This window comes from Oncorhynchus nerka, linkage group LG8 (assembly GCF_034236695.1).
Source record: "Oncorhynchus nerka isolate Pitt River linkage group LG8, Oner_Uvic_2.0, whole genome shotgun sequence".
Lineage (NCBI taxonomy): Eukaryota > Metazoa > Chordata > Actinopteri > Salmoniformes > Salmonidae > Oncorhynchus > Oncorhynchus nerka.
Genome location: NC_088403.1, coordinates 30,004,403 through 30,024,785, shown reverse-complemented (window position 1 = coordinate 30,024,785; position 20,383 = coordinate 30,004,403). Strand labels below are relative to the sequence as shown.

Below are 20,383 nucleotides of genomic sequence, written 5' to 3'. Positions count from 1 at the left end.
ACATTGGAATAGAGCTAAGCACAGGCCAAATCTGAGAGGAAAACCTGGCTCAGTCTGCTTTCCAACAGACAGTGGGAGACATAGTCACCTTTCAGCTGGAAAATAACCTAAAATATAAGGCCAAATATACACTGGAGTTTCTTACCAAGATGACATTGAATGTTCCTGAGTGGCCTAGTTATAGTTCTGACTTAAATCGCCTTGAAAATCTATGACAATACTTGAAAATAGCTGTCTAGCAATGATCAACAACCAACTTGACAGAGCTTGAATAATGTTTTTGAGAATAATGGGCAAATATTGTACAATCCAGGTATGCTAAGCTCTTAGAGACTTACACAAAAACAGTCACAGCTGTAGTCTCTGCTAAAGGTCATTCTAACATCTATTGACTTAGGGGGATGAATATGTATCTATTAAATGACTGTTTTATTTTTCATAAATAAAATTAAATATCATAGAGTTTGGTCAAAGAGGAAGAAAAAATTGATGATATTTTATTTCATTCATGACCCAGAGGAAGGCACAGTGATGCCAAAACGTTGGTAAATACCCATTAAATTGCTGGGCCATTACACATGGAGTGTGTGACTTTCTTTATTTTGATAGTTTATAATTCATGCAAAATGTAACAGTAATATATCTTGTGTGGATCCTTGACCCCCCAAAAAAAGGATATTTAAATCCATTTGAATCCCATTTTGTAACAAAACTAAATGTTTGAAAAGTCAAGGGGTGTGAATACTTTCTGATGGCAATGTATGTGACAGAAAGTAAACCACGTGTAAGATGAAGAAAACAACAAAGGCCAGATTGGGAACTGGGGTCTGTACCACTGATGGCTGTTGCCATGCTCTTATCAAGAGTCGGCCAACACAGCCACAACACATCAGCACAACAGATGTTGACAACAAGTATGCTTTGGTGTGTCGCCTTTTCTCATGAACCTGTTTTACATTCTGAGAATAAATATTATAGCATTGATTAGTTTTAAGGCAGAACGCTCAGCCAATGATCATTTTGGGGCGGCAGGTAGCCTAGTGGTTAGAGCGTTGGACTAGTAACCGAAAGGTTGCTAGATAGAATCCCCGAGCTGACAAGGTAGAAATCTGTTGTTCTGCCCCTGAACAAGGCAGTTAACCCACTGTTCCTAGGCCATCATTGAAAATACAAATTTGTTCTTAACTGACTTACCTAGTTAAATTAAGGTTAAAAAACAATGTTTTCCTTAGAACCACATTCTCTGAGCACAAGGTGCATTCATAAATCACTGTTATAAGGTTCAGCAACAGAGGAGACCTCTACAGGGCCAGTCTTAACAATACACTACTGTCTGTCCTGCTGGCTGCTGCATCATCATCATCATCATCATCATCATCATAATCATATGCCACCAGGGGTCTTTCCATAGTCCCCAAATCCAGAACGAATTCAAGAAAGTGTACAGTATTATATAGAGCCCTTATTGCATGGAACTTCCTTCCATCTCATATTGCTCCAATAGACAGCAAACCTGGTTTCAAAAAACAGATAAAGCAACACCTCGCGGCACAACGCCTCTCCCCTATTTGACCTAGATAGTTTGTTTGTATGCATTGATATGTAGGCTACATGTGCCTTTTATGTATGTAGTTCTGTCCATGAACTGTTCTTGTCTATCGACGTTCTCTATTATGTCATGTTTCATGTTTCATGTTCTGTGTTGAACCCCAGGAAGAGTAGCTGCTGCTTTTGCAACAGCTAATGGGGATCCTAATAAAAAATATATTACAAAATCATCAGAATCCACATTAGATCCAGTTAGGGACATCAGGCTGAGCCCCTGCCTCTCTGATGTTGTTATTGGTTCTCCAAGAACATATCCTACATCCTGGAGCCTCTGGTTCTAAAACATTACATTACAAAACATTAAGAGCACCTGCTCTTTCCATGACATAGACTGACCTTATGAATCCAGGAGAAACCTATGATCCCTTATGGACATCTGTTAAATCCACTTCAATGAGCGTAGATGAACAGGAGGACACAGTTTAAAGAAGGATTTTTAAGCCTTGAAACCATTGAGACATGGATTGGGTGTGTGCCATTCAGAGGGTGAATGGGAAAGACAACATATTTATGTCTTTTGAACGGGGTACGGTGGTAAAACACTGCTGGGTTTTTCATGCTCAACAGTCTCTCGTGTGTATCAAGAATGGTCCACCACCCAAAGAACATTCAGCCAACTGTGGGAAGCATTGGAGTCAACATGGGTCAGCATCCCTGTGGAACGCTTTCGACACCTTGTGGAGTTCATGCCCAGACAAAATCAGGCTGTTCTGAGGGCAAAAGGAGGGGGGATGAACTCTACAAGGTGTTGAAAGTGTTCCACAGGGATGCTGACCCATGTTGACTCCATTGCTTCCCACAGTTGTGTCAAATTGACTGGGTGTCCTTTGGGTGGTGGACCATTTTTGATACACACGAGAAACTGTTGAGCGTGAAAATCCCAGCAGCGATGCAGTTCTTGACACACTCAAACTGATGTGCCTGGCAACTACTACCATACCCTGTTCAAAGGCACTTAAATATGTTGTCTCTGCCCATTCACCCTCTGAATGGCACACATACACAATCCATGTCTCAATTGTCTCAAGGCTTAAAAATCCTTCTTTAACCTGCCTCCTCCGCTTCATATACACTGACTTAAGTGGATTTAACAGGTGACATCAATAAGGGATCATAGCTTTCACCTGGACTCACCTGGTCAGTCTATGTCATGGAAAGAGCAGGTGCTCCTAATGTTTTGTGCACTCAGTGTATACACAAATAGCTGGATATATACAAATGTTTTGTAGACTACTTGTTACTTATTCATCTTTAGTCCACATGCTTGAACACATGAGATAGAGATGCCAAATCACTACATCATTCAGAAGCAACTATAAAGACATTGCCTAATCCAAATTGGAGACTATCCATTCGATGAGAACGCTCCAAATGACTCATTCAGTATTTCATTTCATGAACAACAAATGACAGCAGCCAAGTTGGTTAAACCTGAGATTGTAATGACTCTCAATTGGCAGTATCGTTTCTAATGGGACCATGCATGAGTTACACAGTAATAACACACAGGGATCCAAAGACATGCACCGAATCCAGAATCTCAATGTTTCCCGGATCCAGCTGAAAGCAGTCTTTGTCGGGGAGTCAGAAAGGGGACATTTCTTGTTTGGCGCATCCTGAACACATCGCGCCGTGGTCTGGTCACTCTTACGCACAGAAGTACATATCGATGACGTGCGTAATTTGCGTCAAAAAGTACAGTGCATTTCAGTTATGCACTGTTTATAACGCATGCAACAATAGTTATGGAGAAGTGTATACAGTGAAAACACAACTCTGAACAATCTAATCGTGGAACAATCAACAACACAACTAGGAATACGTTTTACTCTAATAAATACAAATCTGCATTGCGCATTACTTTTCTATGAGATCAAAATGTGTTTAATTCATTTTGTGAGGAGAAATCAATCTCAGACTCATTCCCCTGACTCAAATACGCCCTCTAAACAGTAACGGCACCCCCAAAAGTGGCTATCCCAGACAGAGTGGACAAAGCATCAACTTTCAACATGTTCCGAGAAACCCAACCATTGCGCTATATCGGTCCTAAATACAAAACACCACTTACCTATCGATACCAGCTTGATGTGTTCTCTCTCCAAGAATTCCAGCGCGACGGACACATTTTCCAGTTTCATTTGTCTGAAGTTAGGTCTGGCGTGGTACTTTCTGTACATTTTCTTCTGGCTCAAAACCTCCAGAAGACCGATGAGCTTGAGCCCGTCGGCCAGGTCTTTCTGTAGGTCGTTGATCCGCTTGTTGAGGCACTTGAGGTGCTCGTTGCACCACCTGGTGAAGGTGTTCTGTTGTATTTTTTTCCAGGGCGCATCCTCAGCGAGGTCCTTCTCCGTAGCCGGCATCTCTTCCTCGTCGTCCCCGTTGTCCGTACTCTTGTAGTACTGCGGCGGCTGCTGCTGCTCGTAGTACGTATTATTGCTCATCATGTTGTCGGTTTCCGTGCCCTTTTTATACCACATTCAGTGGGGCCAGTGTGTGAACGTTACGGCACGCAAGGGAGCGTGGAAAGAAAGAAAAAATTGTTTATTGCGGGCCAGTGCCAAGCTTGCGCATTGGCCGTGAAAAAAGTTGTACAACTAGGAAAAATATGAAAGCAAGAGTAAACGAGATTTTCGTTTGTACTTGTGATGGGAGTGGAGTTTGTCAAACCAAGCAGTCTGTCAGTGGGATTAATTAAATAATCCCTTTATCGTTTCCAATGTGGACGGTCTCCTGGCTTTAAATTTATCAGAATTGTGAAAAAAGTGGTAGCTGCATCCTAATAGACACCTTGGCACGGAAGAAGAATAGACTGTAGAAAGATGAAGGCGTTGTCTGTGGACAGGACCGCTAGTAGCCCTACGAAGTCGGCGGCGGCAGCCTGCTTGGTGATGTCCGTTACACTTGAGTAGCTAAATGAAGCTCTAGGCAGGACAGGTTTTTAAAAAGCTCGGCACCCCTGAAGCTCGCGTGTCAGGCCCCTCGACTCCCTGGAATGCCCCCGTCATGACCATATACAACTGCAGGATGGGTATTCTCTAATCAGACGAAGATAGCGAGATGCAACACCATTGGGTAACAGAAGAGAAGGGGGTCAACGATTGGCCCTGGGGCGCCATAACAGTTGTGACACTTCTCCTTATTTTTAGGCTCTCCAAATTGGGCGAGGGGGACGGAGCTTTGAGGTTGTTGTAAAAGTGAACGGTGACCAGGGCCTACTGGGCCTTTAATAACAATTGGACTATGAAGGGAAAAATGATGCCAGCGTCTTCAACAGATCCAACCTTTACCAGCCAGGGTTATTTTTGCTGTCACTCATATGTCCACTGACGCAGAATTGTGTTTATAAACATATATATTTGTCAACATAATAAATAAACTCACATGACAAGCTAACGTATTAATAAGATAACATCAAACCTTTTGAGGTTTAATTAACAAGAGGAAGATCATACAGGATTCTTGGGTTGACAGGGGTTTCAAAAGCGTCTCTCTTTCTCTCGTTCTTTTGGTCTCTCACTCTTTCTCTCTCTCACTCACTTGCTCTTTCTCTCGCTCGCTCGCGCTCGCTCACACACAACCAAATGGGGTAAAGTTAAAACAGTGTTTGATTGCATGTCTGGTGTTGTCCGCCCCATGGCTGACTCTGTGGTGAGCTATGTAAATGCTATGCGGCCTGAGTCTTTTCCTGGAAGTGACACTGGTAGCTATGTGGTCACGGTTGACCTCTGACCCATGATATAGGGTCCATACATACGTAAGAGGTTAGAGAGGGTCTTTCATCCTGAATTAATTAAGCCAAATGAAAGTTACTCCTGAGGTGGTGACCTGTGGCACCCTCTATAACCACTGAGCTTATTATTATTTGACTCTGCTGGTCATCTATGAGTGTTTGAACATCTTGAAGAACAGTCTGGGGTTAAGTATTCTGGCCACCCCTCAGAGCCTGGTTCCTCTCTAGGTTTCTTCGTAGGTTCCTACCTTTCTAGGGAGATTTTGCTAGCCAGTGTGCTTCTACGTCTGTCTTGCTTGCTCTCTGGGGTTTTAGGCTGGGTTTCTATACAAGCACTTTGTGACAGCTGCTGATGTAAAAAGGGCTTTATAAATAGATGTAAAAAGGGCTTTATAAATACATTTGATTGATTGATTGATTAAGCAATTAACATCCCATCATGCTTAGGGTCATGTATAAAAAAAATCCCAGTTGCCCATTATTTTGGCTACAATGGCTGGAAGAATAGATCAGTGACTTTGAAAGAGGGGTCTCAAAGAAGCATGGGTTTAAATTGTGTGTGTGTGTGTGTGTGTGTGTGTGTGTGTGTGTGTGTGTGTGTGTGTCATAGTCACCAGATCTCATTCCAATGGAACAGTTATTGGAGAGAATCTGGAGCGGTGCCTGAGAGAGCAGTTTCCACCACCATCAACAAAACACCAAATTATGGAATTTCTCGTGGAAGAAAGGTATTGCATACCGCCCATAGAGTTTCAGACACTTGTAGAATCGATGCCAAGGCACATTGAAGATGTTTTGGTGCCTCGTGGTAGCCCAAAGCCCTATGAAGATGCTTTATGTTGATGTTTCCTTTATTTTGGCAGTTACCACACACAGACACTCAAGAGTTAAATAACAGGTAAGACATTTATAAAATTTCTTACCAAAAATACTCAAACTCATTCCAAAACACGGCAAATGTGAAAAACAAAAACTTGCATAACATTTCATGAATCAAAAAGTCTGTCATTTTAGTGCCTTGTGTGCACAATGCTGTGGGTGGGGTGCTCAGCTCTGCTACTCTTGGAGTCTGGGTTGGCCTGAGGGTCCTCCCCACCCTCCCTGCTCCTCTTACGGGACTTGGACAGCTGGGAGAAGAGGTCCTGCTGGTTCTCTCTGGAGCTCTTCATGCTGCACTGGCAGTGAGTCATGGCTCTGGTGACTGTTTCTCTCGTCAGAGAAGCCAAGCCACATCACCTCTCTCCCCCTATGCTTCTCACCATGGCTGGGCCTGGAGTAGCAGTAGAGGTTAGGGTGACTCTCCCTTCTCCAGCTCTGGCTGTGGCCAGGTTGGCTGGAGGCAGCAAGAGGGACACTGCACTTCTGAAGGGACTCCAGGTTAGGCTCCCACACATCCAGCACCAGGTAAGACTGGATGTTCTTCAGCTCTAGGCAGTCTTTGATAGGCTGGGCCCTTGGTGCAGACACTTCAGACACCCAGAATGTCTTCTTCACAATGTGGACAACTGAGGGCAGCCATCCTGACCGAAGTGGAATGTTTTCTGTTTTCAAAGGAAGACAGATTTGTAAGTGTTGAACAGGAGACAAAGCCACATGTATTTTTTCCGTTATTGAATCACATTACATTTATGCATGAGTTATTTTACAAACAAATTTGACTTTTGAACATTTCAAAAGCCTTAGCTTTCTTGCCCAGTTTGGTGATTATAGCTAGAGAAGAAGAGGATTTGTCAGGAGTCATTGTAACACACGTTTATATACATTGTCAAAATTCTAGAATATCACAGGAATTAATTGATGATGTCATCACTGGATCTTCCCACGTAAATCCTGTTTTGGCAACCGATAAATTAGCAGAACTAGAATGGTTGCATCAGAGGTCTAGAGTAACAATGAATGTGATGAGTATGATTCTTTATCCAACATTCCACCTTGATATGACACCTCTTGATTATCAGTCAGATCTTCAGTATTTACAAAAACAAAACACACAAGTTAGACATGTATCTGGTAGCACACAGGTTACTTGCAACTTTTTGTGCTTTCCAATAGTATAATTTCATCATAATTATGCATGCCACAACTCTGAATGCCAATGGGCAGCGTTGCCTACTGGGACCGGGATGCTCTGTATGATTCAGAAATGCAGCTGTAATGGTCAGTGTTGACTCCTTTACCCTCAATAAGGAGAGTTAGCGTAAACAGTGGGGGACACAGGAAGGGAACACACACACACACTCAGAGGCAGTAGGCCCAGAATATCTACATCTCTCCCCCTCTTGTGTGGGTGATCTCACACCTCAGTCAGCAGGAGAGAGCATCAACATGTAATTGAGCTCTCAAACACAGTGTCTGAGACTCACTGGACTCACGTCTTCCATAATGTTGCTTTCTCAGGGGAAGGAAATGCCTGAAAACACCTGAAATGTCTACATGAACTAGTAACTGCCCGAGCACTGCTTACAGTGCCTTCAGAATGTATTCACACCCCTTGACTTTTTCCACAATTTGTTGCGTTACAAAGTGGGATATAATGGATTTAACTGTATTTTTTTGTCAACAATCTACCACTCAGGTACATTAACTGTCTTCTTGGTAAGAAACTCCAGTGTAGATTTGGCCTTTTGTTTTAGGTTACTGTGGCGACAGGTGGTTAGAGCGTTGGGCCAGTAACCGAAAAGTTGCTGGATCAAATCCCCGAGCTGACAAGGTAAAAATCTGTCATTCTCCCCCTGAACAAGGCAGTTAACCAACTGTTTCTAAGCCATAATTGTAAATAATAATTTGTTCTTAATTGACTTGCCTAGTTAAATCGAGGTAAAAAATAAATAAAAAAATTGCCTGCTGAAAGGTGAATTCATCTCCCAGTGTCTGGGTGGAAAGCAGACTGAACTAGGATTTTATTTATCTGGTTATTTTTTTGTCCTGGAAAAACTCCACTGTCCTCAATGATTACAAACATATCCATAACAGAGATAGAATCCTTAGATCAATGTTTGTCTTTAATTTACAATCTGCCGAAGCTATGATAATAGAAACGTTCAGAACTTTTGTGAAACATCACAGCACAGTTGAAAAGAATATATAGCAAATAGAAATCCCAAAATGGATGGTGTTCTTAGATAAATGGGAGGGGTTGAGGGTAGCTGAAGGATGAGACTAAAGACAAACTAAATATAACTAATGTCAAATATACTGTGTCCATAGAATGTATATAGTATGTATAAACCGGAAGTAGAAGCCTAATTAGGGGAGGGGTGGTAGGGTTAGGTGAAATAATAAAGGACAATATATATAGAAAACAAAAATACAAACACAACATGCAACAACTTCATATGAGGAAGTCAGTCACGCACTACAGTGTGCATCGTAACTGTATAATGACTAGAGTATAGTGAATAGCGTGTGTATAGTAGAGAATAGGGTGCGTCCATCATGTGCGGTCATGTAATGGATCTGAGTGAGAGGCTTTGACACTGAGTGCTGGAACTATATATACAACCCCTGGAGGAGGGAGAGACAGTTAAGGACCAAGAGGGGTGTGATAGGGTTGCAGAGAGTTACGATGCAGGGAGTGTCGATCATCTTTCCTCTTTACGCTGTTCCTTTGGAACCTCCTCTCTGACCGGTCAACAGGTCAGTCACACAGCGAATAAAGATCGGACTGAACTGTCTTAAGCTTGTAGTCTGCAATTCACTTAGAAATGTATCTGGTGTATTCAATCCAACTGAGATTAGGATGTTTCTGGAATATGGCAAAACAACATTGATCAGGATTGTTCATATGAGACGGCATGTTCATGAGCATTCTTTTACAGTAACATTGCTTTCAGACCAGTTGAGTTCACACACATAAGCTCAGAAAAAAAAAGAATTGGCCCTTTTCCAGGACCCAGTCTTTCAAAGATAATTAGTAAAAATCCAAATAACTTCACAGATCTTCAATGTAAAGGGTTTAAACAGGGTTTCCCATGCTTGTTCAATGAACCATAAACAATTAATGAACATGCACCTGTGGAACGGTCATTAAGACACTCACAGCTTACAGACGGTAGGCAATTAAGGTCACAGTTATGAAAACTTAGGACACTAAAGAGGCCTTTCTACTGACTCTGAAAAACACCAAAAGAAAGATGCCCAGGGTTCCTGCTCATCTGCGTGAATGTGCCTTAGACATGCTGCAAGGAGGCATGAGGACTGCAGATGTGGCCAGGGCAATAAATTGCATTGTCCGTACTGTGAGATGCCTAAGACAGCGCTACAGAGAGACAGAATGGACAACTGATCATCCTGTCAGTGGCAGACCACGTGTAAAACCTGCACAGGATCGGTACATCCGAACATCACACCTACGGGACAGGTACAGGATGGCAACAACAGCTGCTCGAGGTACACCAGTAATGCACAATCCCTCCATCAGTGCTCAGACTGTCCGCAATAGGCTGAGAGAGGCTGGACTGAGGGCTTCTCGGCCTGTAGTAAGGCAGGTCCTCACCAGACATCACCGGCAACAACGTCGCCTATGGGCACAAACCCACCATCACTGGACCAGACAGGACTGGCAAAAAGTGCTCTTCACTGACGAGTCATGGTTTTACATCACCAGGGGTGATGGTCGGATTTGTGTTTATCGTTGAAGGAATGAGCGTTACACCGAGGCCTGTACTCTGGACCGGGATCGATTTGGAGGTGGAGGGTCCGTCATGGTCTGGGGCTGTGTGTCACAGCATCATCAGACTGTGCTTGTTGTCATTGCAGGCAATCTCAATGCTGTGCATTACAGGGAAGACATCCTCCTCCCTCATATGGTACCCTTCCTGCAGGCTCATCCTGACATGACCCTCCAGCATGACAATGCCACCAGCCATACTGCTCGTTCTGTGCGTGATTTCCTGCAAGACAGGAATGTCAGTGTTCTGCCATGGCCAGCGAAGAGCCCGGATCTCAATCCCATTGAGCACGTCTGGGACCTGTTGGATCGGAGGATGAGGGCTAGGCCATTCCCCCCAGAAATGTCTGGGAACTTGCAGGTGCCTTGGTGGAAGAGTGGACTAACATCTCACAGCAAGAACTGGCAAATCTGTTGCAGTCCATGAGGAGGAGATGCACTGCAGTACTTAATGCAGCTGGTGGCCACACCAGATACTGACTGTTACTTTTGATTTCCCCCCCCCCCCCCCCCCCCCTTTGTTCAGGGACACATTATTCCACTTCTGTAAGTCACTTGTCTGTGGAACTTGTTCAGTTTATGTCTCAGTTGTTGAATCTTGTTATGTTCATACAAATATTTACACATGTTAAGTTTGCTGAAAATAAACGCAGTTAACAGTGAGAGGGCGTTTCTTTTTTTGCTGAGTTTAGAGAGAGAGAGAGAGAGAGAGAGAGAGAGAATAAGGATAAACTACTTTTATTTCTCAGTTCATTTACAAAATGTACAGCCTATTTACCAAAATACTCACAATATTCTCATTAACCCATAAAAGCTCATAGAGACATTGACTGGCAAGGTGTTGTAGTAGAGACTATGGCTAAATCAGATTCAGCACCGCATAAAACAGACATTGACAGTAGCCATGTCACACAGACCCAGACAGAGAGACATACAGAATGAGCAGCAGCTTTACACAAGTTCAAAGGTCAAACTTCACATCATCACATACAGTGAGCAGCAGCCAGTTTCTAGTTAAGAGCACAGGTTGTTTTGACATGTAGAATAGTTTCCGTAATGTGTCTCTCCCTTATTGTTTAAGCTTCCATGCTGGAATTGAAGCTGGGTAAGAAGAAAATACACAGTCAGTGGAATTTACAGTATTTGAAGCACAGCAGAGAAGATATATACCACATAAATCTATACACACTGTAGAGACCAGACAATTGAAGAAGAAAAGTAGAATAAAGTAGAGTAGAATAGAATAGACTGTATGAAACCAAAGTGAAAATATTAATAGTGACAACCCAGTAAAGTAGTAAATCAACTAAGAGAGACAAAATCACAAATGATTCTGATTAGTCATGCATTAATAAGGTCATAATGGATTGGCTGAAATTACTGTGACTACAGGAACTAGATCTACCCATCTATAGGCATGCAAGTTAAGTCGAACATGCAATATCTAAACATGTTACGGTCTCATACACATATGCACTATTCATGCACTGGCTGTGTTCAGCCAATTCAAAAAGAACCCTCTACTCAATCTAGAACTGCTCTCAAATCAACAAACCATGTTATTTAACTGTGCTAAACTATTTCCTATTTACAATACAATACAAATACCACATGTTGGTCCACAACTACAGATATTGTTTTTACATACACTGTAGCAAGCATTTACCGACCAATGAGTTCTTATATTGTCTCTGCACTGTGGGAAAAAAAGATTCTATACATAGCCTATAAGCATTCATGTTTTTCAGGTCACCTCCGTGTCTAATTGCCTATCATACATTTATGATTATGAATCACGTATTGAAACTAATAGCTTATACTTATAGTCGTAATGAATTGATTCTTAGCATAAATTAGAAGCACTAATTACCTATACATATTTATAACGCTATTACTCTACAATAGGATACTGGAATACAGAGGAATATTGGCTAAGCACGCTTTCAGTGTCTTGTCACCTACACACCCACAGAATGTTAGCTGATTAGCTCGCCTACATACATCTATGAAACAAGCCAACTAACTGTCAGTCATGACAGCACACTACAAATCCAGGCACCAGCTATAACGCTTACTGCATTCTGTACACGTTTCTCACAAACGATCCTCTCGTAAAGAAAACACTTATGTCAGATTGCTCTCTCAGTCATAGTCGTGGTGTGTTCTCGGACAAAGACCATTTAACCCCGACAGCTCTAAAATAACACCACCGTTCTCACTCAACGCAAAGCGCATTTCTGACATTTTGCTCCACCGTTAACATAAAGGAGTTTAAAGGATTTGTTGTTGCTATTTATTTCCACGGTAGCTAAGTCATGCCAAAAGGTAGAGTAAGAACCAAAAAGTATTCTCGGTGCACTCCGTAAAGGTTAGACGTCTTCTCCATGACAACAGTGTCACATCGCGGTTGTTGTTAAGTCAATCTATCATTGGAATGTGTTGTGTCAAGCTTACAGCAATGACACTGAAAAGGTCCCATGCATTGCAGGCAAGTTGCAGTTGGAGAACCTGTGAATAAACGGTGTGCTTCGTGCCAACAAAGAAAAGGGAATCATCGTTAGAGAATATAGATATCAGAGAGTAGAACGCAAACAGTACAAGACGAAAAGACTCGGTAAGAGAAACCCCAAAACGCACATTCTAGAATACAATGGTCCATATTTCATCACTAGCTCCACTTTTCATTTTGGTGACCTATGTTGATTGTTTGTAATTTTTCAGAATGCTTGTCACGATTGTAATATAAAAAATAATGCAAAACATTTAAACACAATGTCTACATACAAAAATAACTCTCTGTTTCAAATAACAAGCCTTGTTAAGTTCTGTTTCTAAGCAGAATCAAACACAGTGGAATCAGTCATTAAATAACTCCTCAGTCTTGGGGATAAATTCTTCCTATGGCTACAAAAATAGACATCTAGCTGGAAATCATTTGGACTGTCAAATTGAACACACCAAGTTGCATTTATGATAGTATTGTTTGTCTGTATAGATGTGTATAGTGGTCGTGGTTCCATTCACATACAAAATATAACCAATTGTAAGGAGAGAGGGAGAGAGAGAGAGAGAGAGAGAGAGAGCGAGAGAGACAGAGAGTCATGCAGACGCAGACGAGAGAGAGAGAGAGAGAGAGAGAGAGAGAGAGAGAGAGAGAGAGACAGAGAGACAGAGAGACAGAGAGACAGAGAGTCATGCAGACGCAGACGAGAGAGAGAGAGAGAGAGAGAGAGACAGAGAGACAGAGAGTCATGCAGACACAGACGAGAGAGAGAGAGAACCATTTACAAAGGAGACAAACATCCAATACAACATATAATCAAACCCTCCTCCACACATCTTCATTTAAAACATAAAAAGAGCCACAACATAAACAGAAGGACAGGTGTTACAGGTGTAGCAGAGACAATTGCAGTGGCAATGTTCAAAGTGATTCAAAAGGAGGGGTAGGTTCTGGGGAAAGATCACATGCCCATTGGAAAGAGAAAAATCTCATCAGTGACTCAATATGTGCATGAGCTTTTCCCAATTCAACCTTTACAGGTTGTCAATAAACCAATCAACCATCAACCAATCAATCAATAAATGCGCAGACATGTTCTGTGCTAAATTGTGTCTTTCCATTGACACCCATGCAGACACCGTACTGCCACAAACTCGGAGGCAGTCCCTGTTATAGGGAGAGGGACAAGATATTGCCGTCCTTATCTTTAGAGTGGCTTAAACAGGTATATGTATTTCTCCTTGAGACTACTTCCTTGTTGTGTTGTATTTCCTGGTGAAAATGTCAGTTGTCAATGCAGTCCTCCTTGGAAGATGAAGCGAGGAGGAGACTTGACAAGGGCATCATGAGATAGGGGCATGGCATTGCCCATGTTGCCAGGGGAAACCAGCACAGTCATTTCCTGTACAGTGACTTCCGTTCTGTGTAGTCCTCAGGTAAACGCTCTGGAAAGGCTGGGGACTATCAGGACTACAAGCGCTGCCACGGCAACCACCGCCACCAGGTTCCAGCCTCCCTCGCTCTCCTGGTGGCAAGAGGACAGAGGACAGGGTTCAAAGGTCACAGAGGTTATTCATTCACACGTTTTAACACACATACAGTACCATCTCCTCGAGTTTGGTCAGATTAGCTCAAACAACCGCTTCGCTTTGCATACACTTTGGACACATCCATTTCCTCAACACACATGTTGGACAAAGGACTATTTTGTGCCCAATAATTTACAGTTCAATTGGGATACAGACTGACACAACCAACCTACACACTCTTCTGTGAGAAGAGAGAAGACTTGAGTGGTGTTGTTAGAGAGAGAGAGAGAGAGAGAGAGAGAGAGAGAGAGAGAGAGAGAGAGAGAGAGAGAGAGAGTGTGTGTGTGTGTGTGTGTGTGTGGTGTGCGAGAGAGGGAGAGAGAGAGAGTTTAGCAGTGATGTCACCCTGGAGCCCAGTAAGAGGATCCCCCCTGAGTGTGGTGTAGTGTACTGACAGCTTCTCGCCCACACACACACACACGCATACACACACACAACTTGTGGCCATGTCATCCTAAAATGGACGCTTGACACTCTCATTAAACTTTCTGAACCCTTACTCACTACAATAAAAGACAAACACTCCAACTCAGGCTAAATGTCCCAAGGTAAATAGCCAAACCTCATTCTAAATGTCCCAAGGTAAATAGCCAAACCTCATTCTAAATGTCCCAAGGTAAATAGCCAAACCTCATTCTAAATGTCCCAAGGTAAATAGCCAAACCTCATTCTAAATGTCCCAAGGTAAATAGCCGAACCTCATTCTAAATGTCCCAAGGTAAATAGCCAAACCTCATTCTAAATGTCCCAAGGTAAATAGCCAAACCTCATTCTAAATGTCCCAAGGTAAATAGCCATACCTCATTCTAAATGTCCCAAGGTAAATAGCCAAACCTCATTCTAAATGTCCCAAGGTAAATAGCCATACCTCATTCTAAATGTCCCAAGGTAAATAGACATAACTCATTCTAAATGTCCCAAGGTAAATAGCCGAACTTCATTCTAAATGTCCCAAGGTAAGTAGCCATACCTCATTCTAAATGTCCCAAGGTAAATAGACATAACTCATTCTAAATGTCCCAAGGTAAATAGCCGAACCTCATTCTAAATGTCCCAAGGTAAATAGACAAACCTCATTCTAAATGTCCCAAGGTAAATAGCCATACCTCATTCTAAATGTCCCAAGGTAAATAGCCATACCTCATTCTAAATGTCCCAAGGTAAATAGCCATACCTCATTCTAAATGTCCCAAGGTAAATAGCCATACCTCATTCTAAATGTTCCAAGGTAAATAGCCAAACCTCATTCTAAATGTCCCAAGGTAAATAGCCATACCTCATTCTAAATGTCCCAAGGTAAATAGCCATAACTCATTCTAAATGTCCCAAGACCCCTTTCAGCTAAATCTGTCAGGGGCCATGCAAGAGAGAGAGGGATGGAGAAAGGACTATGCCTCACTGCAGGCTGACCACAACACAGCATTCAGCTGGCTGGAGGTTGGAGGGAGAGAAGGTTTCTCTAAACCTCAGTTCCCTGGCTTCCTGGCTGCTGTCCCGCCTGTGGAGGTCAGGCAGGAGCAGTGGGTGTTGACATTAGCGCTGTGTCATCCATCTTGGCTCTAGTGGTAATCTCTGCACAGTCCCAATGGAGACATGAAAGGAGCTGCGTGTCACTGTGTTTCCCTCGGATAAGTGTGACGGACCACTCAAAAAAAGCCAACTTTCTCGGACAAAAACATCAGCGGAACAGGCGAGCAAGTGTGAAAGTCTCTTTCTTCTCTCTCCTTTTCATTTCTCTCTTACTTGCAGCTTCTCAAGTGTGGCGGCTGCTTGGCTGTTCCAAGCCAAGTTCTTAGTATTCTTAGAATCGGAGCCATTCCATTCAGTAGAGTCATAGTAAACACAGTGAATGGTGCATTTGGAGACTGCTGGGTGGGACTGAGTTATTGGACGGTCTGCCTCAGTGATTCCGTTAACTCTTAAGGTTGACGGCCCACCTTCAGAGGAACAAAGCAGACCCCACGGTACATTTTGAGCCGGTTTACCCCAACGGGAGCCAAGTCGCTGACATCTGTAAAGTATTTTCGCCACCCTCTATTGACATTTTGGTTCTAGCCCATTTGGTGTTAATGTGGCTTTGGATGTTTATTGTTCACCATGGAGGTTGCGTTCCTCAAACAGCTTTAGTTTGATTGACAGATCAAGGGAAACGTGATTCTCAGAGGGACAACTTACATTGTAAGACATGGGTCTACTCCACTGCAATAGCTGGTCTTTCCAGCACAAGCTTATGCTTGAATCAGAGTCTTTATGTCAGTGGAATAAGGTGCCCTTCCAAAACAGATCAGATCACTGAACTACGAACTCTAATAACATTTAACCATTAACCAAACCAGACGTACTGGCGCTACACATTCGCTTTCTACAGTATATCTGTGTGTGCAGTATTCTACATTCAGGCACACCCACAGCCAGAGGCTGAATAATCTGCATCTAGAACAGACATTCAGCCTCTCTTAGAGGAAATAAGAGTTGACTATATTTGATTCTTCCAGATAAAGAAAGGGCATGCCCATACCTGGTCCCCTCTAGGACGCCAGCTCCTCCCACCAGCACCATATCAGGGCCATTATTACAATCATTCCTATGAAGGGGATGGAGAGAACAGGGGGCTCAGACGGAGGAGTGCAGTTCTGGGGAGAAAACAAGGGATCGTGGGGGCATGAGAGAGGAGGAGGGAGGTGGTGAGAGAAATCACAAATCATAATAAAGTGGGACAAAAATGAAAGAATCACATATGGAGAGATAGATGAAGAGCCAACAGATAGATATATGTAAATAAAACATCATGAGGCGATTGAGAGATAGATAAATGAGATGACAGGCAGATAGACAGGTAGAGAGACCGATAGACAAGGACAGAGAGGGTGAGTGACAGAGAGGGAGAACAAAAGAAATAAAGAGACAGGCAGATTGATAATAAAAACCATATTGCGCAACGTTTTGTGGGGTAGTTATGGTAAACAGATTTGACAATATGAACGTGAATAAGTTTATAAATATGAGTTTTCAACAAAACACAGCCATGGCAACGATGAAGGGAGGGGAAAAACAGAAAGAGCATGGCATTAGAGCACATCAAAGATGGTTAAAGACAAGATGAACAACTTGTGTAATGGTTCTATCTTGTCATTTAAAGATCTCTGCCAACACTGAAAAGTGCTGCCTGTCACTCAAAGGGTCACTCAGACAGAGAGAACCCTGGGAGTTGTAGGCAGCCCAGCAGTGTGGGTGAGGGGGTTTCGTCACAAGAGAAACTACAACTATGGAGGACAGGTGAGTGACATGAACTGCTGTGGTACTCAGGCTGGATGGTCTAAGTCCAAATTCTTGATAAGGAGACCACGTACACCCAATCAAATCATCAAGGGTAGAGTGGCTTGCTTATAAGCTCACATTTGTACACTATAATAACATGTGGGTTGATTAGTCTTTTTTGTTATTCAGTTTTCAACAAAACTCTGATTCAGAATTTCCTGGTTTTGATGGCATCAGAAAGGAAGAGGAAGAGAAAGAGGGTAGGGACCGGACTGTTTAGGTGGACACGGGGACAGACACTGGACAGGGCGACAGGACGCAGAGGACGCACACCGCCATTGAAGCAATGCATGTTGAGAAGAGGGCGGAAGAAGCCAGGGACCAAAGTCAAGGACACAAGAATAACTGACTACACCACTGGAGGCAGAGAGAGGACTGGAGGCAGAAAGAGGACGAGAGACAAGTCACGATTCCATGAGACATAGCTGTTTGACTGAGCTGTTGCTACTGACCCACATGCACACAATACAGGCAGACAGACAGACTTGATGCTTGAGGAGAATGGGTTAGTTAGCGCAAGTGTACTGTAAATACAGGTGTGTATGTGTATAGTTGTCTTCTCGTTCCCTTCTACTTACCTCATAACCAGCTCCTTCACCACCATAACCCTTCTTATAACACATGTGTAGTGTTTGTCCCCTTATAGGAACACTTGTTTTCACCAACTCATACACAGAAGAGGCCATCTTTTGTCGGCCATTGTTACCAAAGTTACCTCCCTCCGACCGCTGACCTCTCACCTGTGACTTCCTGCCGCCCAGCCTCTCTAGCTCCACCCTGCAGTGATGCAGTTCCTGCTCCAGCTCCGCCCTCTCCTTCTGGCTGCAGTCAAACAGCCCCTGAAGTTCTGCAAGCTCCCCCTTCAACCCTTCACACTGGGAGAGAGAGAGAGGAGAGAGGAGAGAGAGAGAGAGAGAGAGCGAGAGAGAGAGAGAGAGAGAGAGAGAGAGAGAGAGAGAGAAAGAAAGAAAGAAAGAAAGAAAGAAAGAAAGAAAGAAAGAAAGAAAGAAAGAAAGAAAGAAAGAAAGAAAGAAAGAGAGAAAGAGAGAAAGAGAGAGAGAGCATTTTCATCATCACATTGGCTTACTCTGTTTTATAAGACTTGTATGTGTCTGTGTCCATACTTGTCTCTGTACTTGCGAGGACCTCTCCTCAGTCAGTTTGAGCTGGTCTCGTAGGGAGAAGACTTCAGAGGGTCCCCCGTTCCAATTGGTGATGGGCTTGCCATCAAACGAGATATTCTTCTGGATGGAGGCATCCACCAAGCGCCCACCTTGCCCAGTCTGTGTCTGCCCACCCTGGGTCTGGGACAGGGTCATGTAGCCTCCAGCTTTCACTGATTCCTCATCCTGCCCAACACCCTCATCCTTCTGGTCTTCCTCCCCCTCCCCTCTCAAGGCCAGATAGAAATCATTGGAGCTGTCATCCAGAGAGATCATTCAATGTGTTAGCAATTTATAAGCATAATTAATGTGTGTGTGTGTGTGTGTCTGTGTGTGTGTGTGTGTGTGTGTGTGTGTGCGCGTGCATTTGCTGTGGTATTGTTGATATCCGCAGTGCAGTACTCGCCTCATTACTGATTCCCTCTCAGCAACATTTATTCACTGGGAGAAAATTATACTGTGGGCCAACAATAACTCTCACAGAGTTTAAGCAGATTTAACTCTGTCCTCTGGGCCAACCACAACTCTCCCAGAGTTTAAACATTCATGACACAACAGCTTATATGGTCAGATCACTCCATTACACTACAGAGTACTTTGCTAAAACACAACCATACCTTCTGTGAATCGGTAGAGTGAACATAAATAATTGAAGCTTAAAAATTGATGAGCACTATCAGAGTACAACAATAGAGTGCATTGAAGTAACTACTGTATTCAGTGTGATGTGTTACAGTGCAATACCGTGAAGGACCAACCACAGCTCTCTTTCATTCTGGGAAAACATGAGTCACTACTTCTGCCAATGAGTCTGAGATTTTTTTTCTCTGAGGCTAACATTGGAGAAGTGCGTCGTGTCTTTCATTTGAGTCGATCTGGGTTGGAACAGGTACTTGAGAATTAATTCAATTGAATTTCCTTCCTAATACGATGTCGCCACAAACCAAGATCACACAACAAAAAGTTATTTTTCAAAAACAGGAAATGACTTATGTCAGGATACAGGATATATTTTTTTTAATTTTACCCCTTTTTCTCCCCAATTTCGTGGTATCCAATTGTTTTTAGTAGCTACTATCTTGTCTCATCGCTACAACTCCCGTACGGGCTTTGGGAGAGACGAAGGTTGAAAGTCATGCGTCCTCCGATACACAACCCAACCAAGCCGCACTGCTTCTTAGCACAGTGCGCATCCAACCCGGAAGCCAGCCGCACCAATGTGTCGGAGGAAACACCGTGCACCTGGCAACCTTGTTTAGCGCACACTGTGCCCGGACCGCCACAGGAGTCGCCGCTGCGCGATGAGACAAGGATTTCCCTACTGGCCAAACCCTCCCTAACCCGGACGACGCTAGGCCAATTGTGAGTCGCCCCACGGACCTCCCGGTCGCAGCCGGTTACGACAAAGCCTCTGGTGACACAGCTGGCGCTGCAATACAGCGCCCTTAACCACTGCGCCAACCAGGAGGCCCCTGGATACAGTACCCTTACATACACAGGCTTCATCCTTACTAGTCTATGCATCCTAGAATTAGACAACGTTGTTTCCTAAGGCCTCACCCACATTAAACAATCCCTTCAAAGGGGACAAGAGGAGCTACGGTCTAGTGAAATGAAACCAGGCCTAAGTATCCTCTTACAGTAAGATCATTGATTTAATTTCCCACAGTGCTCTGCTGTGCTATTGCAGCCTGCTATATACAGTATAGCCCCCTCAATATCAGGTCTGTATACAAGGAGCTCAAATGGAGATGTTCTCCTGTGTCTCGGTATCCCCTTTGATCAGAGTGGTGACACCAG

At 43.4% G+C, this 20,383-nt stretch overlaps 1 protein-coding gene and 1 pseudogene across 3 annotated transcripts in view; both read right to left on the bottom strand.

The window, feature by feature from the left end:
• The window catches only part of LOC115133111 (filamin-C-like), a 99,443-nt pseudogene extending 94,834 nt beyond the window's left edge, over nt 1-4,609 (bottom strand).
• A 6,123-nt stretch (nt 4,610-10,732) lies between these two features.
• LOC115133817 (coiled-coil domain-containing protein 136-like) overlaps nt 10,733-20,383 on the bottom strand; it is a 65,928-nt gene continuing 56,277 nt past the window's right edge. Inside the window, exons 7-10 of one of the 3 annotated variants that reach the window (XM_065021663.1) lie at nt 18,545-18,839; nt 18,161-18,295; nt 16,621-16,735; nt 13,953-14,038 (exon numbers count right to left, since the gene is read on the bottom strand). In XM_065021663.1, the coding sequence (XP_064877735.1) occupies nt 16,631-16,735; nt 18,161-18,295; nt 18,545-18,839 (535 nt within the window). In that variant the 3' untranslated portion in view covers nt 13,953-14,038; nt 16,621-16,630. Of the gene's footprint in view, nt 14,039-16,620; nt 16,736-18,160; nt 18,296-18,544; nt 18,840-20,383 lie in introns of all 3 variants that reach the window. The other 2 variants (XR_010464534.1, XM_029667296.2) reach the window with 2 other exon arrangements.